This window comes from Vidua macroura, chromosome 8 (genome assembly GCF_024509145.1).
Source record: "Vidua macroura isolate BioBank_ID:100142 chromosome 8, ASM2450914v1, whole genome shotgun sequence".
Lineage (NCBI taxonomy): Eukaryota > Metazoa > Chordata > Aves > Passeriformes > Viduidae > Vidua > Vidua macroura.
This window is the reverse complement of record NC_071578.1, coordinates 17,772,629-17,791,213: the sequence shown is the minus strand read 5'-3', so window position 1 is coordinate 17,791,213 and position 18,585 is coordinate 17,772,629. Positions and strand designations below refer to the sequence as shown.

At 44.9% G+C, this 18,585-nt stretch overlaps 1 protein-coding gene across 1 annotated transcript; it reads right to left on the bottom strand.

Moving 5' to 3' along the window:
- Nucleotides 1-161: 161 nt before the first annotated feature.
- DRGX (dorsal root ganglia homeobox) lies at nucleotides 162-16,618 on the bottom strand. Its single transcript, XM_053983959.1, has 6 exons — nucleotides 16,585-16,618; nucleotides 13,888-13,985; nucleotides 13,519-13,620; nucleotides 10,853-11,025; nucleotides 10,430-10,542; nucleotides 162-497 (listed from the first exon to the last, which is right to left on the bottom strand). The coding sequence occupies exons 1-6, from the start codon at nucleotides 16,616-16,618 to the stop codon at nucleotides 232-234; spliced, it is 786 nt and encodes a 261-aa protein (XP_053839934.1). The 3' UTR covers nucleotides 162-231.
- Nucleotides 16,619-18,585: the final 1,967 nt, after the last annotated feature.

The window sequence follows — 18,585 nt, the reverse complement described above, 5'->3', positions numbered from 1 at the left end:
TAAAAACAGTTTCACCAAACACAGATAGTGCTGATAAATCAGGGAAATGAACCTACAGCGACACAAGAAAAGCAAGGGTGCATGAAAGGCAGCCAAAGAGGCCACTCAGCTGTGCAGGTCCCTGGTGGCCCCAGGACGTCCCACTGGGCACAGCCACGCTGCAGTTCACCCCATGGCAGGGCGCGGCGGCAGGTCACTGCCCTGAGCCGAGGGGCCAGCACCACTCCGGTCTCATACGCTCTTCTCGCCTTCCATGTGCTCCTTGGCTGGAGAGGGCTGCTTGTCCTGGCTGCCCTCGGGGCCGGGTTTGGCGGGAGGCGTGGGGCTGCTGCTGGCGGCGGGCAGGAGGTTGGCAGACTGGAGCACAGCCTCCGAGTGCTCGCGCGCCTTCATGCGCAGCGCGGCCACGCTGGCGGTGCGGTTGCTTTGGCAGCCGTAGGTGGGCAGGAAGGAGAGGCCCATGGGGTCTGGAACGCAGCACGAGCACAGCGGGCTCCCTGGGGAGGAAGGAGAGAAGGCACCATCACTGCTGGGTAGGTCATGGAAAACATCTGTTCCCTCCATGGTCAGTCTGAAGAGGACAGAGATGGGGTTGACCTTTAGTGGGTACATCGACCTTTAGTGAGCACATAGGTGTCCTCTGCATCACTAGGGCTAGAAAGCCCCTATCCTGTTCTGCTGATCCTTCTGTGAGAAGGATCTTACACTGTGAGTCATCCAGGGTGACAAACAAGAGTGCAAAAGGGAAGTAGAGAAAGAAGTGAGCAGTGAAGTTCAGATCACACATGAGATTTCCTCATAAGCAAGGCTCAGCTCATTTCCTCCTCTCATATCAAGCTGCTGTTCTGTGGCTGCCATCAGCCCCATGCTGGAGATGTCCCCTGCCCTCCACCTGCACACTGAGCCTGATCAATGTCAGTAGCAGCAGCAGCATTTGGTGAGTGAGTGTAGGGGTTCTGTCACTTATCTTTGACTGAAAGATTACAGCAGAGAAAAAAGTGAAAATATTCCACTTGTTATGATGACCTTCTCCTATCTCACTGTAAAATGAGATACTTTCCCTTGGCCAGGCCCCAGCCTACTACTGGCACGATGTCTACCTGCAAGAGTCCATTCTACCTTTACTGATTCAGTGTCTGTGCTGCTTCAGGGTGACACCTCAAAGAGAACAGCCTCCAGAAGTGAGCCAAAGCTACCTAAAGCTGCTGCTGTGATACAGCTTTAGAGTCCCATCAGGAGAGATGGGCCACAGAATCTCTACCCTGTCATTTGAGACACGTGGCTGTTCCAAGCAGGAAAGAAAACACTGCAGCGCAGATGAAGTGATTACTCTCTCTTGAAGCCAAAACCTTCCCTGCAACCCACTGACAGAGACAGTCCTCACTCCACCAGCTGCCTTCCTGAGGCTCTTCCTCTGGTTTCTCTTTGATAATGCTGGAGCTTGGGCCAGTTCACAAACAAGCACACCTGGAAGTGTAGGTTGATCACTGGGCAGGACATGCAGTCCATCCAAAAAGCCACACTGGTACCCAGCTTAGAGACATCTATTGAATGATGGAGAATGTGACAGAGGAGTAGGATGGGGAGGCAGGGTGGGAGGGCTGAGCTACTTCTTGAATTTACTCTTTGGTTAAAAAACCAGACACCATTAGTCACCATGTCTCCAGGGGTCTTAGAGGCCACACCAAATCCACATCCTCATGTACACCCCTGGCAAAGCCTGTCTTTTGCTGATATGCTACCTTTCAACAAGAAACAGCCCAGCCACACACATCCTGACATGATGCAGTATCTTCCCCTGATCTTTCCAAGCCAAGGACTTGCTTTAATTTCTGCAGTTAATATTTGAGTTAAATGGCTCATGACTAAGTGATGGAACTAATAACCTACAGAGTTTTACACTTCTGTTCTTGGTAGCAATGGGTCAGCACCCATCTGCTAGGAATGAAGGCAGACAGTTGTTTGTTTTTAAGATGTTGGCAAGACTTCTCCACAGCAATTGTCAGAGATATGTTGTTGCCAGTAACATTCAGGAAAAAGTATTCCTTGCATTTCAAAAAACGGCATCTACAAAGGACAGCTTATTAATATAAATGGAAATAACCCTTTTGTCTTGTAATACTTTTCTGATAAAGCATATGACCAGCAGACCAACATTTCCATGGGTCCAGGCATTTAAGCACAAGCAAGTTTCAGCACTTGACTAAAATCCTCTGCTTCTTTTGCATCTAGCTCTAGGAAGCTCAGTCTTGAATTCTGTGGCTGTTTTGAGCAGGTCAGAAGGAGGGTTTATAATAAAATCTACTCAGTAACACAGCTTACAGTTTTTGCCACCACCAGCCATGCTCATAAAGTAATTTTTTGCCCCGTTGAATCACAGCCACTGTTTTAACAAGAGAGAGGAGAGGCCCTTCAGAGTCCCTGCAGTTTGCAGCAGGTCTTTTGCACCATGTCCCACTATCTTCAGGTTCTGCTCAGAGATGGGGAAGCCAGGAGGCCTGCAGGAGCATCAACTGCCTTTGCACTGCTGCTTTCTAAAACAAACTGAATGAGGCTTTCAAACACAGCTGTTCAGCTCCCAGGCTGAGGGGGCGGCTGGCCTGCAGTGCCTAATGCAGGACTGGGCACAGACATTGCTTAGTGGGAGGTGGAGAGAAGTGGAAAGCAGTCTTCCTCTTTTCAAAAAAGCAGGAATCGGCTCCATCCCCTAATAATAATTTTCATTCCATTGTTAGAAGAATAAAATATTTATCAGTATTCAGTACCAGCCTAAGATCTTTGCTTAATAATTTGCCCTGATATTACCTAGTGGCTCTGCAACCTGAGGGTGCAGTTACCTGTGGTGGAAACAAAGCTATCTCTAGCAATAATTCACCCATAAAGCATTCCTTTCATTTCCACTGAGGTTAAAATACTTGCAAACAGCTCACAGATGAAAAAAAGGAAAGTAAAAAGCATCATTTGCTCCAGGGTCCAGCTAGACTAGAGGAGAAAATAATTTAGCCCTGTTCCTTTTTAATGTATGTTGTAAAGAAGGTTGACTCTACCTTACAATCATCTGAATCTGCAGATAACAAGTCCAGTGAAATGTACTGGACTTTTCCAGCACAAAGCCAAGGCCAACAATGGGACACTCAGGTGGGGTCTCCACCTTCCCATCAGTCAGCCCACAATCTCCAGGAAAGTGACAATGACCAAGAAAGAGGCATCCATGTATAGCAGGCAGCAGTGGCTTTTAACATCTTATTGCAGTAGCCCTGAGCCCACAGAGGGAAAGGAAGGAATTGTTCCTACTTATTTCAAATCTTCAGAGGACTTCAGGCATCCAGCTCCCATCAAAATCAGTGAGGGTTCAGCCGTTAGTCCTAGATCTTGATCCAGCCCCCACTGACATCTATAACAATCTGAGATTAGTTCAACAGGATTTCTATCAAGTTGCTGCAATATGGACAGGGTACTGTTTGCTTTCTTTCAGGAACTTACTGCCTTCTGCACACAAAATTAAAATACACAATTAGATTTCCATTAACTTACAGCAAATTCTGCTGGATTGATCTGAACCTCCCTCTATTCCTATATGAGATCATACTTTAAATGCCCAGCCTGAACATAAATACTTAATGTAATAAATACAGTCTGAAATATTTGATCCACTTGGCAGTTTAATTGATCTACTACAGAGACTGACAGGAAAAATTAAATTAGTTTTGTCTTGTCTCTGCCAACATCACATTTAAATTGTAACAATATTTGATCTACACTTTTCGTTGTGGACTCTTTTGTGCAGTTCCATGGTTCAGTTTAAGGTGGAAAGAGAGGGATAGGAGTGGGGCACATGCTGATACATAAATATTAATATAAATTTTTAAATATGAATTTTGTGTTTCAAGTCAAGGGCTTAAAGAATTTAATAGGTAGTCCTTCCAAAAAGCAAACTCCACATTCCTTTCCTCTTTTATTATTTGTACGTATCAGCATTTGATATGGACAGCTGAATGACAACCTGACATGGAGGGAAAGAGAGAAAAAATCCCATTTAAAACCCTCATATATCAATGCATGATGTTTAGTTTTCAGAGAAAATATTATGTTTGATTTAATTATTGTTATCTTCTCCTAGTAGTCACATTGGTTTTCTTCAGCTCTAATGTCTTTCATAAGCATTGGAAGGTCAACAACAATCTCAAGTTCGTAGGGTTGATTGCCACAGTGGGAGCTGATTCAATGGGAGCTCCCTCTTGCACTTCACAGATGACAAAAACATTCTGTCAATTAAAGCCTAAGTCAAAAGTAGGAAACATAAAAGCGGCTTTATCCGAATCTTCTTGAGCTCTGAATCAGGATGTTCAGAACAAGAAAGGCATAAACTCAGTCCTGAAATGGAGAAGCATCAGATGGTCCCAGTTTAACTTGGGGTAGCCTCAAGGCTGCTGGAATTATACTAGATGGTTTCTCCTTCTACTGAGAAGCTGGCTAAAAGTGGAAGGTACCCTGTGCTGCCCAGAGGCTGGAAGAGCGCTTCAGAGGTGACAGCAGAATCCAAATGTCATAATTTCACATCTCCTTGGCTGTGACCCCTCTATGCCCAGTGAAAACAACAAAGAGCTGATGATCCAGCTCAGATGCTCTATCATAAGGAGCCTTTTTGTCGAAATAACTCAACACTGGAACTGGAGGATTTTATTTGTGCCAAAAGTACTCTCCAAAAACAAACAAACAAAAAAAAAAAAATCAGAAGCCAGGACTTGCCTTTTAGGGCAGGAAGGCTGGCAGCAAAGCCCACAAAAAAGCTGGGAGAACAGAACCAGTCCTTTGAATAGTGTCGGCTTGGCAACCTCATCAACAGGAACCCCTGCCCAGCTGAAACCCACTAACCTAATCAAGATTTGTCCTGGAGGAACAAGACAGCACCTATTTCCTATCCATGGCTCTTAGGGCTCCAAGTACCTGTGTATTTCTTAGTATTTGTGAAAAAGACAAAAAATGTCTACCTATGAGGTAGGGCAATGTTAGAACTGGGGATCTGTGACATGGGAATCAAACTAATTTTCTCAATGTGTGTGTATCTGCAGCAAACTAAAGAAATGTTTTAGATTCTCTGAAGTCAGAGTGGCAGATAAACTAAGAAAAATACCAAACAAACCCTCTTAATATATTGGCTATGTTACATCAGAAAAGTCAGTAAATCCATAATCAAGAATGACACTGAAAATAAAAGACCCCAAGAGTTTTATTCCCATCCCCCAGTCTTACGGTAAACAGTGGAGCTTCAGTTCAGTAAACACCAGTTCAAGGGTGAGTTAGGTCCTTGAACACTTCTTTTGTAGCATTGGCAATGGGAATTGCCCAATGGAACTGAGCAAATTCCCTTCAACTTTCCATAATAGAAATTGAAATGTAATGGACAGGCAGTTCTAGTTATGTTTTAGGTTTTTTTCCTGGATACTGCAATTAAGCCTCCCTAATATGAACAGCAACCACAGTAGCAGCAAACCATAAAAGAGCCTAATCAACAGTGGTCTGCAATGCCCATTTGGATGTGCGTTATACAATCGTGCTTCTCTATCAGTGGTGTGGGGGTGCCATGAAAACCAACTGAGCTATAACTTGCACAGAGAAGAGCTGTGGGTGAATTATGAAAGTAATTCCCTGGCAAGTGTAATTATTTCTCTCCTCATACACTTCACTCATCATGGGTCTGGGGAAATTTCAGCGGAACGTAACAGACACACTCCTGGCCTCAGCCACCAGAATGGTAGAACACATCCGCTGAAAAACGGAGATTCTTGTTTACACCCATTAATAACATCTTCTGCATTAATGAATTGCATTCATGCTGTCATCCATTAAGAAGGTACTTTGAGGTCTCTCTCTGCACAGAACACTAGCTTCTCCAGATGACTCTATAGTTATACAGCCCATAAATAAAACAAGTATTTTCCCTTCATCTTTGAGGTCTGCAATTAAATCTACTAAATGGACTGCAGATGCCTGGCTTACAGTAAGTGTTTCATCTTAGAAGATCATGGAACTGTCGAAGTTACCACAATGAAGTAGCACAGTTGTCAAATCAGGGCAATTTCAGAGAGTAATGAACATCAGAAATTTCATCTCTGTGAGTCAACCTTTTTCCTCATTATGACCAGTGGTGAAGTACTAAACCCCTGAAGCAGGAAACACTGTATACCCCAGAAATTATGACCTTATGCTAATTTTTCAAATGAGGAATTGTATTTCCTGACAGAATAGTACATAGGAAGATGATACAGTAGTTAACAGATGTTTGCTATTGAGTACAGCCTCCAATGTTCTAAACTTCAGAGAGACAGAAGACAGGAAAAGGTCTGTTGTATTATTTAAGAGAGAATATTTTACAGAGAAAAACTGCCCAGTGATAATATACTCTTCTCTGGAAAAGTTTATATTCTGAATAACAGTTTTCTTTGCATAGCATAGCCATCCTATTTTATTAGCAGAATCTGTGGTGCCAATATCCTCACTTTGATGGGAAAAAAAAGTCTCAGTTTCAGAGACAGCAGAGTTCATGGGGCATAGTGCTTAGGGAAAATAGCTTTCTTCTCATTCATCAGAGCAGACCTGGTCACATGTTTCAACAATATCCCCATATCCTAGAAATGGCACATGGGGGGTCCAGAGCCACATGAGGCAAGCCTAACAAGCACTTCACAGTCTTTCCAAAAGCAAAGTTGCAGTCTTAGTCCCTGCCCCAGACTAGGCTGTCTTAAGATTTCCTGTCTCTTGTAGACCAGCTTCACCCCCAACTATTACATCCTTATACTACAAATTAGATCCCAGAAGTGGCCTAAGCACTTTATGTGCTTTGGAAAGCTGGGTCTGGAGCCAAGCAAAGTCAAAGAAAGAGAGGTATTGGGTTTATTTACTAAAGATTAAAAACTCTCAGATGATAGAATGAAAATGGTCCCTGAGAGCATAAAATAATTATTAATTACTTACATCACCATCATCACTTGTTATTCACTGTATTGATTTTGTCTCCTTCTAAAGCATCAGTCAAATATTAGTCACCGACACCAGCAAAGTGTTGGCTCACAAGTCCAACAAAACACATTTTGTCTCCTCAAAAGAATAAGAAAACAACCTACACTTCCTAGTAGAACCTGGTGCACTGAGAGTGCTGATTTTTTTGCAGTTAGCTCTTATGGCTGTACTGAAGAATGTGATTCCCTTTACTGGCCAGGATTGTTCTCCCAGTGGTGGGAATATATATCTGTTTACAAGATCCACATAGAGGAGCTGCATTTGGTTTGACATTTGCATAGAAGAAAGCAGGGTCATGCATCCTTTCGTAGTGAAATAATGCTTTGATTCTGGAGCAACTATTTTGCTTTCAAAAGCACAGAGGATTCCTGGTAATTTCAAAGCATGGCTGGCACAAGACAAATACTGAGAAGACCTCTCAATCATTTCACTCCTCAATAAAACTTGCAAAATTTTGGGAAACCTTTCTACTTGCTGGATTTTCCCTTATCCAAACAATCCAAAACCAAGCATCTCATAACTTTATGCCCTGTGCTGAGTTTTATGGGATTTGTGTGACATAAAGTCCTATGCCTCCAGACTGACTGTGGCAGGGTTCTGGCATTATTTCTGCAGCAAAATGCAGCTAGATTTTCAAGGGAGAGGCTTAGGACCCTTAATTAAGATGTATAAGGACATATATATTGCCCACATGCACACAGCTCTTGTCTCAAACAGAAATGAAAAAGGAGAGTCAAACAAACTGAACTGAGCATATGACAAAGACAGTCACATCAAGATTTTGTGAACCTTGTGTCTCTCCCTGTCCTTTCCTTCCTTCTCACAACCATTATCGTTTCCTCCAGACTGACACATGAGTTTGGTTGTGCTCTCAAATGCACTGGTTTAGATGAAACATCATTCACCTGGAGTTTCCATACCAAAGAAAAGCAAACTGTGCATTACACCTGTGATACCTTTGGTCCACTCAGAGGATCTAGAGATTGCTCTGGTCACCAGTTAACAGGACCAAAACTCAGTGACTCAGTGCGCAGTGCACAGCCCTACCCCAACCCAAGTGAATTACTCCTGAAGAAACAGGGCAAGAGGAACTTGTGGATGTGAGCCAAGGAAGGGGGACACAATACTCCACGTATCAATACCACAAGAAAGATGTTACAATTATTCTCTGGTTGTGTACATCAGATTTGGTCCCTTATGTAACGATAAGTTCTTTCCCCTTAAACCCAAAGCCAGACCTTGGCATTACTAAGACCCAGCAGCAGAGCTGGCAGCAGAAGGAAAAGAGCTCCCCTTAAAGCAGCAGCTCAGACTGCCAGTCCCTTGCCAGGATAACAATACACTGACAGGCACACGCAGCTCCTGGCAGGTGGATACACAGATGCGCAAATCTGTAACTGCATTTCATAAAATCAAAATATACTACTTTATCTCAGTTCCCTTGCATGTACCTGGAGATTGCTAGTGCCAGGCAAGAAATACAAAACATTTCAGGAATGAACTGCATGTATAACTGACAACATTCACCAAGACAATATGCAGGCATCTGATAACTGACCATTCCTATACAAATTGTATAAATAAAAACTTTCTATTTACATTTGGGCCAGTTTTTTCAGGGACACTGTCTCTTAGTCTGGGCAACAGACTATTTAATATCTACAAAAGATTCAGAAATAGAACTTTTTCTGCCCCTAGGCTGTAAAACTTCAATCAAGCAAAAAAGAGCAAATTATTCGTTTTTCAATTTATTGACTAAGCTGTAAAATCAAAGAAAAGAGTATCAGGAAGTTTTCCAAATAAATAAAATTAAAAATAAACAAACAACATCAACAACAAAAATCCAAGTCCAAACAAACAAAAAAAAAACCAACCAGCTAAAAATACCAACCCCTCACAACAATTTTTAAATCTTTTTTATTTCATTTTGCTTGGCTTTGTTTATTTGGGTAATTTTTTCTTAAAATTTAACTACATTTAAACATGAAACAAGTGCAAACGCATATTGATGCATTTCATTTTGAAAATGTTTGAATGTAAACTTTATGGAAAAAGCCCCATTTACTGTCATTGAAATTATTCACTGAACACAACCCTATTTCCACACTTTTCAACCTGTCTGGGACTACAGTTACCAATGAACAATTTTTTTGCCTGAAAAATTTCAGCTTATCTAATCCAGAGAGTCTGTTCATTCCCAATGGAAAAAGTAAAAATTTGCAACGCCAAGACTTCACAGGGCAGAGATCAAGACGACTCAGGTACTCTAAACAGCTGCTGCCCACTTACAGGTGACAATTAGCCTTTAAGTTTTAGGGTTCAGGTCACACCTGAGTGTTCTTTCTTGATTCAGAATTCCAGATCCCACACCTACCAAAAGAGCAGTAATTGTGTGGTGTGTCTGGATTCAGATTTTTTCAAAAGACAGGAGGGAAGGGGGTGCAGGGGGCAGGACACTGGGCTTAACACACAACTCAGGGGTTCCAAACATTTGCTCCATTTGGCAGTGCTGATTTAACTGGAAATACAAGGAGCATGAGGTATGCCAGAGAATACAGTGAGATGTATTAGAGGACATTTTTCTTTATAGTGGGGGGTCTTTAACTGAGAAACTTTCCTCACAAGTTCTTGCAGCACATTGGGACGCAGAGTAAATGTATGTGCCTCTTTGTGCTTGGCACTGCTATGAGGCTTTGCATCCTATAAATCTATAAATTGAATTCATCCTGCTTACACTCTTAGTCTTATAAATTGTTAGACTAAGAACAGCTAATGGATGAGTAGGTGATTTATTTTTAAAAGTTGCATACTTCTGCTGGAAACCGAAAGTATATAGACACGGGATGTACCCTTCCTGAAGCCAGTGTCCCAGGTAATGAGGAATTACTTTGTATCCTCCTCTGTCCCAGGAACATGCTTTATTCAAGTTCTCAAAGGGGCCCTACAGTCCAAGAAGAGAAAGGTCTGGATTGTGCAGAGATGCACTGCAAAGGAAACCACATGCAAAGAGCAGATGAAGCATCAGTAATGGTGCCAGGTACTACATAATGCAAAAGGATGTATATAACTAATTTATTAGAATAAATTTAACTCTTAAAAAAAAGCATATGCAACAAAAACTCTAAAGAAGCAAACCCTACCTGCCTTACTCCTTCAGAGAAAACCTGACCTCACAAAAGGTAGCTGTCAGAGTAAAATGAAGGAGTTTTGCCACAAATGATGCTACAAGATACAACAGGAGACTCACTTCGGTAGGTGCAGCAGTGATCAGTGCAAATACTGCCAATCAAAGAGAAAGAGAGGTCTGCCATTTCCCAGAGGTTTCCTCGCAGAGGGCAGTGCGACCATGCTACTTAGCTCAAAAGGGTTGCTCTCTGATCTTACTCCCAAGTTAAGTAAAGTAATTTACCTTTTAGAGAGGCGACATGGGATAAAGCTTGTGCATAGGTGGCTGTGTTGAGAAGAGTCCCCGGCAGGCAGGAAGGGAAGAAAGGTCCTGTAGGACCCACTGCTCGGCTCAGGCTGATGGAGAAAAGAAGACAAATTCCTTACAAAACCAGAACCACCTGATTCCATTTGTGCATGCACTCCAACATATTGGTGTCTCAGCACTCAACTAGATGTGACCCAGGCTGGACAACATCAGTCTCCCACAGCCACCAGCTCCTCAGCATCTCCACAGGGAACAGTGGGTTGCACAAGAAACACCTCATTTTCTAAAGACGATACCTCTAGGTCAAGGCATAGCAGCAAATCTGTATGCACATACACACATATGAGGCATTCTTGCCCCACAGGCAGGTAGGAAGCTGATATAATGTATTACTCTTACCTTTGCTGGATCTCCAGACCCTCTTTTTTATTCCTGGTTTGATCTGTTGGAGAAGGGGAATTTAAATTCCTCACAGGAGGTGCCACCTCAGCCATGGTTTCCTTAGAGCCCTCTTGGTCAGAAGCACCCCTCTCTGTTTTTCTCCATTTAGCCCTTCTATTTTGGAACCAGACCTAGAGTGGGAGAGCAATCCTAGGTGAAAACCATATTTAGCCAAATGTGAAGCAAGGAGATTGCAAATTGTTACTCTAGTGAAATCTGTCATTTAGTAGCTTGGCTAAGTATTTCTCTTATTTTGTATCCCCATTGCTATTCTAGTTAAGTCTTAGGATGACATTTGTATCTGTAATATTTCTGCATCTGGAAAACAAGCCAGAAATATCTAAAGATATTCAAAAAGCATGTCACAACAAAAATTTAGGGTTAAGTACATATCTAAGCACTCTGATGAAAACATATAACTCTTTAAATCAGTTGTTGCTTGAATCAGAGAGGTTAGAAGTGAAAAGGTGTCTATCTGGCCATCTTAGCCAGCCCATTTTCTGGCTGTTCTTCCTCTCATGACCAGTCTGTTTTCAGAGGACTCAGAAGCAGATAGGTACTAATTTTGGAACATCATTCTGCAGTTTAATAATATTGTCATGCAACTGCCCCCACCTCAGGCCACACTATGACCTCAGAATAGAACAGCAGTTTCCAAACCTTTTTTTTTTTTTTCCATGTGCAAAACAAATATTCAGATTCTTGATTTTTTTTTACCTGACTATTAGTCTAAGAACTTTTTTTTTCTATTAACCTTGGAGCTGATATGCTGAAAGAACCACGTTTGAAGTGGCAAATGCCAAGTCTCTCTTGAGGTCAGGAAATCCACATTTTAATACATGAATTCAAGTACAGGCAAGATTGTTATTATTATTCTTCTCCTTCTCCAATTCCATTTTAGTTAGCTGCCTTTTAATTGCATGTATCAGCAAACATTGAATAATGATTTTATCTATATTCTAAATTTAGAGCAGTTAAATGCAAAGCAAAATGCAGACACTTTCTTGTGTCTTAATTGAATGAAGGTCACAGCTATAACAATATTTAATTGAGCTATTTTTCATTATCATATTTTAATGACTTTGCACTGACAGTTCGCCTGCTTCTGAGGAAAGAGCATGATGAAGTCGTTTATTTCCCTATTTAGTTATTGTTTGACAACATCATCTTCGATTAAGACTCTGCTTTATAGCACATTAATCATATTTGAATGAGCAAGGGGTATAATGTAAACATATCTCCCATCCTCTGTGTTTCCCCATGTCCCTGCATGAAAGCAGGCTAAACAAATGCTTGCATCTATTGTCTGTTTGCATAATAGCCAACAACAAGGCTAAACACCAGTCCTCAGCAATCTAATTGTCACCACCCCTATCTCACCCTTGCACCTTTCAGGAAGAAGTTATGATCTTCCACTTCTGAATGCTCAATAATTGTCCCATTTATCTCAATTTGCAGTTCGGTCTTTAGGCACCAATAGCCAAAATGGCATTTTTTATTATTTTTTTAAGCCAGTACCTACAATGCAGTGGTAAAAGGAGATTTTCATTTCCAAATAATAATCAGTTTAATTTGCCCGCATATGACCAATGATTCATGTTCAGATTTAATAATCAGGATCACATAATCTGATTATAGGAGAAATAATTTGTTTACAATCCCCAATTTACTGTGGTGAATTCCATTATCTCTCTTCAGCCATTGGGTTTTAAGAGATACTAACATGACCCTAGGGAACAAAAGGCAAGCTATTATATTTCCTACAATTAGATCTTTGCATAGTCGTAACCCCAAGCACCTAAATTAAAAAAAAAATATAAGAACACCATGCAGAAAAGCCCCATAAATAAAAATGAATGCATAATCGTGTTCAAAAAATGGTTTGCAACTCTGTTGTGGATGCCTGAAGAGTTGCAGGGATCCATCCCTGACAACTGCAGGACTGCTTCTCTAAGCAGAGCATGTACATATACATATGGACTGGATATGGAAAAACAAACATATGGAAAAAAGAAAAGGAAAAAAAAAAACAAAGAAAAAGGTAAGGAGAAGGAAGAAAGGAAGGGCTGGAAAAGTGTGGCTGTGGAAAGAACAATCATGGCCAATGGTATTTATTGGGTCATATTAAAGGTATGGGAATTGCTCTGCAGGCTCTTTATTTGCCTAAATTAAGTCTTTAGAAAGAAGGCAAAAGGGAGAAAAGTTGAAGAGGTGCAGAAGCTTTCTTCCTGGCAGCTGGGCTCCCTGCAGTTGACTAACCCCACTGCTCGACAGTGGTCATAGTTGCTTTGGAGAATCACGTCTCAGCTCTTTTCTCTGCACCACGCCCCCCCTCCAAAAGCAAGGAAATGGATGTGCATTGATGTAATTTAGTACCTTGGAGACGCGGACAAATTAGTGTAGAACATTATCACTAGTTAATTATGAATGACCGATTAATCAACCTAATCTAATATTCCACATTATGTTGATGTTATTAAAGTGCATCATGAAAATGACAGATCGTCTTCATTTGCGTTCTTTGGCCAAATGTGCACTCTGCAGTCATGATGTCAAATAAAAAAAAAAATTTTTAAAGTTTGCCAGTTTGAATATCCGAGTTAAGTAATTCCCAGGATGTTTACCTGCACCCTGGCCTCCGTGAGGTTGATTTTCAGAGCCAGCTCTTCCCTAGTAAACACATCAGGGTAGTGGGTTTGAGCAAAAACGGCTTCCAGGGCCTCGAGCTGATGGACAGAAGGAGACCAGAGATCCGTGAGGGATCCATGAGGGATCCAGCTGCCCCACGGGGGTGTCTGCCAGACATAGATGAGGAAAACGGAGCCACCGAGGCAGAGGGGCAGGCAGGATGGGCTGGCATGGCACGGGGCATGCGGGAAGGAGGCTGGGAGCTGGCAGGGAGCAGGCATGGGGGAGGCAGGGAGCAAGTGTGGTGCGGGCAAGCAGGGGGCAGTGGGTGCGGAGGCCAGGGGCAGAGAGGAGCGGGCTCCTACCTGCTGCAAGGTGAAGGTGGTGCGGTTGCGGCGCTGCTTCCTTCGCAGGAACCCGTCGTCGAAGTCGCCAGCGGAGTGACCTCCGAAGGGGGCAGCGCCTGCGGGCCGAGAGCTGCGTTAGGGGCCGCTGTGCCCGGGGGCACCGGGCCGGGGCACGGAGCCGCTCGGGCGGGCAGTGCTGCCCCAGCTCCGCGGGGCCGGGGGCTGCTGCGGGCACTGGGGGGTTCTGCCGCCCAGGAAAGAGCATTTTTCGGTCCATTTGTGTTTTAAAAGGACGAAGCTTTGACATAGGTGTGTGGAGAGCAGCTGGCAAAGGCCCTGCCCCGTCTGCCGAGGGAGCCCACGGAAGGCCCTGCCCGGACGAGGAGGCGGCGGGGCCGCTCGCAGGTTCCTCTGCACGCACCCCGCGGGAGCGGCCGAACCGGCCCCGTCTGCTCGCCCTGGCTTCTGGAGGAGAACGTGGGCACGGCGCTCGGCGCAGCCCAGCACCGGCGGCTCGGCCACGGCTGAACAGCCGGGAGTCGGTAGCGCGGCTGGGGGAGGCCGCCCTGCCCTTCCCCGACCGGCATTCGAGGGCCCGACTGGGGCACCGGGGGTTTGTCCCCAGACGGAGGTCGGGAGAGGGCACCTGGGCCACCGGAATGCGACCACGTCCCGTGGAGCGGACCCCGGCCTTGTGCTCCCCCCAGTCACACATCATCCGTGCATGCCCGTGTTGAAATGGGTCACTCCCTTTCTGTTCGCTGACAAAACAGGCTAAAAAAACCACAAACAAAACAAACTAGACCAAAAACCCATTCAAAACTTAAACCAAAGCAAAAAATAAACCAAAATAACCAACCTCAAACCAAAAAAAGAAAACAAAAAGAACCCCAAACCAAAAGCCACAAACGAAAAACAAAACCAAACCAAAAGAAACCCTCACAGAACAGAAATCTACCCAAAGCCCCAGAAGCGTTGCTGAGTGTCCCCGTGACCCTACTTGCAGACCTGCTCCTGGAGTGCTCTGGGGTATGTGGGCTGGAGGTCACCGCTCATCTTGCAGCATCATTTGGAAGATAAACACGGCCCCAAGCCCTCTCCTCGCACAGACCTCACTCCGTGTGGGCCTGGGAGAGGCTCATCAGAGAATAAAACACTGTCCCGGTGACCCCAGAAAGCAGTCTCTTCCCTGCGGCACCGGTCCTCCCCGGCTGCCCTAACGCTGGCCGAACAGAGCTTTTCTGTTTCCACTGCGTTGATTTGGTGATGGGTGGGTAGGGGGGTTTGAACGGAATTGTATTTTTTTAATTTTTTTTTTTTTTTTTTTTTTTTTTTTTTTTTACTTGTGATGCCCAACTCTGTTTTCATCCTTTGGCAGGACAGATCGCCCCTTCCCCCGCCCTGCTGCTGCCCGAGCCGGGAGAGCGAGGGGCCGGCCCCGGACAGCGCCGGGAGAGGCTGCAGCCTGCGGGGCCGCTCCCCGTCTCGGGCCGTCAAACACGCTGCCACCAGAGAAAGGAGCATAATGCAAACAAACAAACAAAAACAAGAACGTGTCTCCAAAGCTATCTGCCAAAAACTAGCAAACAAAGCCGCCTCAGAGCTCGGTGGCACCGGCGGGAGGGACCCTCGCACTGTCCTGCACAGTCTGGCTCCCCTGTCCCACCCGGAGAAAACTCTGGGGAGTGAATATTCCAGCCGGGATGCACAGACCAACTTGGGTCCGCTGACCCTGGGAAGCCGTGCTTAAAGAGGGGCTGACCCTCCCCCGAAGGGGGATGAAACCGCTGGACAACTTCTTCCTGCCAGCGCCACAGGGAAAGCCCCTTTCTCGCGTGGTGATGCCTGTGCAAGGAGCGGGGTGGCCGAGCCAGGAGATTTTACGGGGCCGGGTCGGTTCCCCGCCGCGCAGCCGCGGGGTGCCGGCGGTCGCTCGGGCGCGGCGGGACAGCCCGCGCACTGCGAGCAGCGACCGGAGGGAGCGGGGCAGAGGGCCCTGGGCATCTGCGGGGGTGACACGGGGAAATCCTGAAGGCTGCCAATTTTTAGAAAGGAAATCAACTACAACAACAATAATAATAATAAAAATTAAAAAGTCTCTAACTAATAGCACAAAGAAAAGCATCCTCCCAAATACTTATTTTCCCCCGTATTTTTTTTTCTTCTGTTGTACCTCATTTTTCCCCATCCTCCCACAGAATGTTTGCAAAATAGCATTAAAGATTTATGCGGTCCTTTGGCTGGAGGGAGGAGGCGTGACCACGTCCTGAAAGTGTCCCGATTACAGCCATGACACCAACATCTGTGCTGGGAGGGGAGAAAAGCATCTCTCTTAGCCTGAGGCTCAACTGCGGGATCGCTATCCACAGAGGGGAGGCAGGTGGCAAAATGACGGGGGTGGGGGTGTAAAACCAAGCCCTTTCCAGCAGGAATCAAATTAAAAAAAAAAAAAAAAAAAAAAAAAAAAGTCATGCAATCCTTCTTTCCTTCCTGTGACAAGAGGGGAAAGCTAGGAGGGGGGAGGGGATAGGGTTGTATTTTCTTAAGGAAAAGGATGCTAGTTAGTTGTCTATAAATTTGCATCTTATCCCCGCACGCATTCGTACGCGACAGTCGTGGCACAAGTTTCTCCTTCCGTCCCCAGCGCACCCCCCGCCCACAGACACCTCGAAGTTCAGCTCTTGTACTTACACATCTCTGTGCGACAACACTCACCCTCTAGCTGCGGGGGGCAGTGGAAGTAGAACATGGCCCTGCGGCTGGGTGGGCGCCCGCTGCTCGCAGCTGCGAGCCCGACGGCAGCCGGGACCGGGGCCAGCCCGCGGGGCGCGGGGCTCCCGCGCACCCCCCGCACCGACGGACCGGCACCAGCTCCCGAATCGGGCACCGCGACGCAACGCTGAAGTGCCTCCTGCAAATCTGAACACACAGAGGGAAAGAACAGAATAGGTGAAGAGCCAGAAGAAAACACCTGAAGAAACCCACTGAAAACCCTAAAGTCCATCCCAGAGGAAGAAGAGAAAGTAGCATCTGACCCTGTGCAATGAATTTAAAAAGCCAAAGGCAGAAAACTCCGTGGTTGGCGTACAGTAATCAGAATCAGCAAAACTTTGTTGGGTTTTTTTCTGCCCAGAATAGCAGATTGTGCCTCTCTTGTTCTACATCTATCTATCTATCTATCTATCTATCTATCTATCTATCTATCTATCTATCATCTATCTCAAATATTCCTTTATGGAACAAATAGTTGTAGACTGAACTGCTTAAAAGAAAATCTAAAATATTCTGCCTAAATGAAACAGCAATAAAGCCTAAAAGCTACCTTCTTTTTAAAGGTTCCAACACACTGGGAGTCAATGTCCTCGGCAAGGAAAAAAACCCCAAACAACAATTCAAATTTATATGCAGTCATACTAAAAACAAACAAACAAACAAACAAAAACTCCAGAAGGTACATTAATATAGTAATCCATACCTAAACCGAACAGAAGTAAAAATCACCGGTAAGGTTTGGGGGTGTTTTGCTTTAGAATAAGGCGCTGTGAGTTGTTGGCTGCAGAGACAGAAGGGCTCTGTGGAGTTCTGGAAGTGGCCAGATGTCTTTATATCTGTCTACAGCATGCTCTGCCTCTCAGCACTTGCCTTTATAATCTCACGCATAATTGGCCTTAATCTGATTATTTCCAGCGCTGTCTACAGTGAGTAACTTGGATAGGTCTATTGGGCCCTACAAATGGCCCACGTGGTGTGCAGAGCAGGGGGGGTGGAGAGGATGAAAAGAAAAAAACGTAATTTCTCAGCAAACGCCAGGAATGTGAACGGCAGCAACACAATCCCATTATTTTCCGAGCGCTGGCGCTCCGGGGCTCGCAGCCCCCTGCGTGTCCCCCCGCCCTGGGATGCCCCGGGGTGCGGGCCGGGGGGCCCCGCCGCACCGAGCGCAGCCCCGCCGCCCGCACCCCGGCGCTGCCGGAGCGCCGGGTAATTGCCGCCGGATGGGTTTTGGGGGGCCGCTCTGCACACGCCTCGCCTTTCCAAGTGATCGTACCACGGCAAAGTTTGATTTTGTTCGCAGCGAGGGGTCTCTGGATTTATGCTCGCTTCCCGTCTGCAAATGATATGCGGCGGGACCCTTCGCAATTACTTTTAAAATGCATCCGAGACATAGGCTCAGCGGAGAGAGATGGCCCTTGCCTCAGCCCGGGTGAAAATTAGACTTTAAAGTACCCAGATGAAATTTTCAAGTCAGGGACGCGGGATTGGATCAAATCACATAAACTGCAAAAAAAGCAAGTATAATGGCGCATAATTGGTTCTGTAATAGCATTACACAAGGATAATAGCCTGTTATGGCCCCCTGCACATTAAGTGCTTCCCTGGCGTAAAGCCTTTATGATATTAAAGGGGGAATATAATGATATTTTGGTTATTAAATGCGTGTAATTAATTTATGCACCACTGAAAATAAAGTTGGTATTATGACCCACTCAAGATGCATCAGAAGATGTAAGTCAGACAACTGTTGATAAGTTCTGGTGTCTATGTTTCGTCTAGACTGCTGATTTTATTTTGGAACAATTGCTTCTCCGGCAGACTACACAAATTTAATATTTTATAAAGATTGTAATGTTCTGTGCAGGAAGGGCGAGCAAATCTACACAGGCTCTCTTAGATCTGATGGGAGTTTAAAAGACAACACATTCATACCACAGCAAA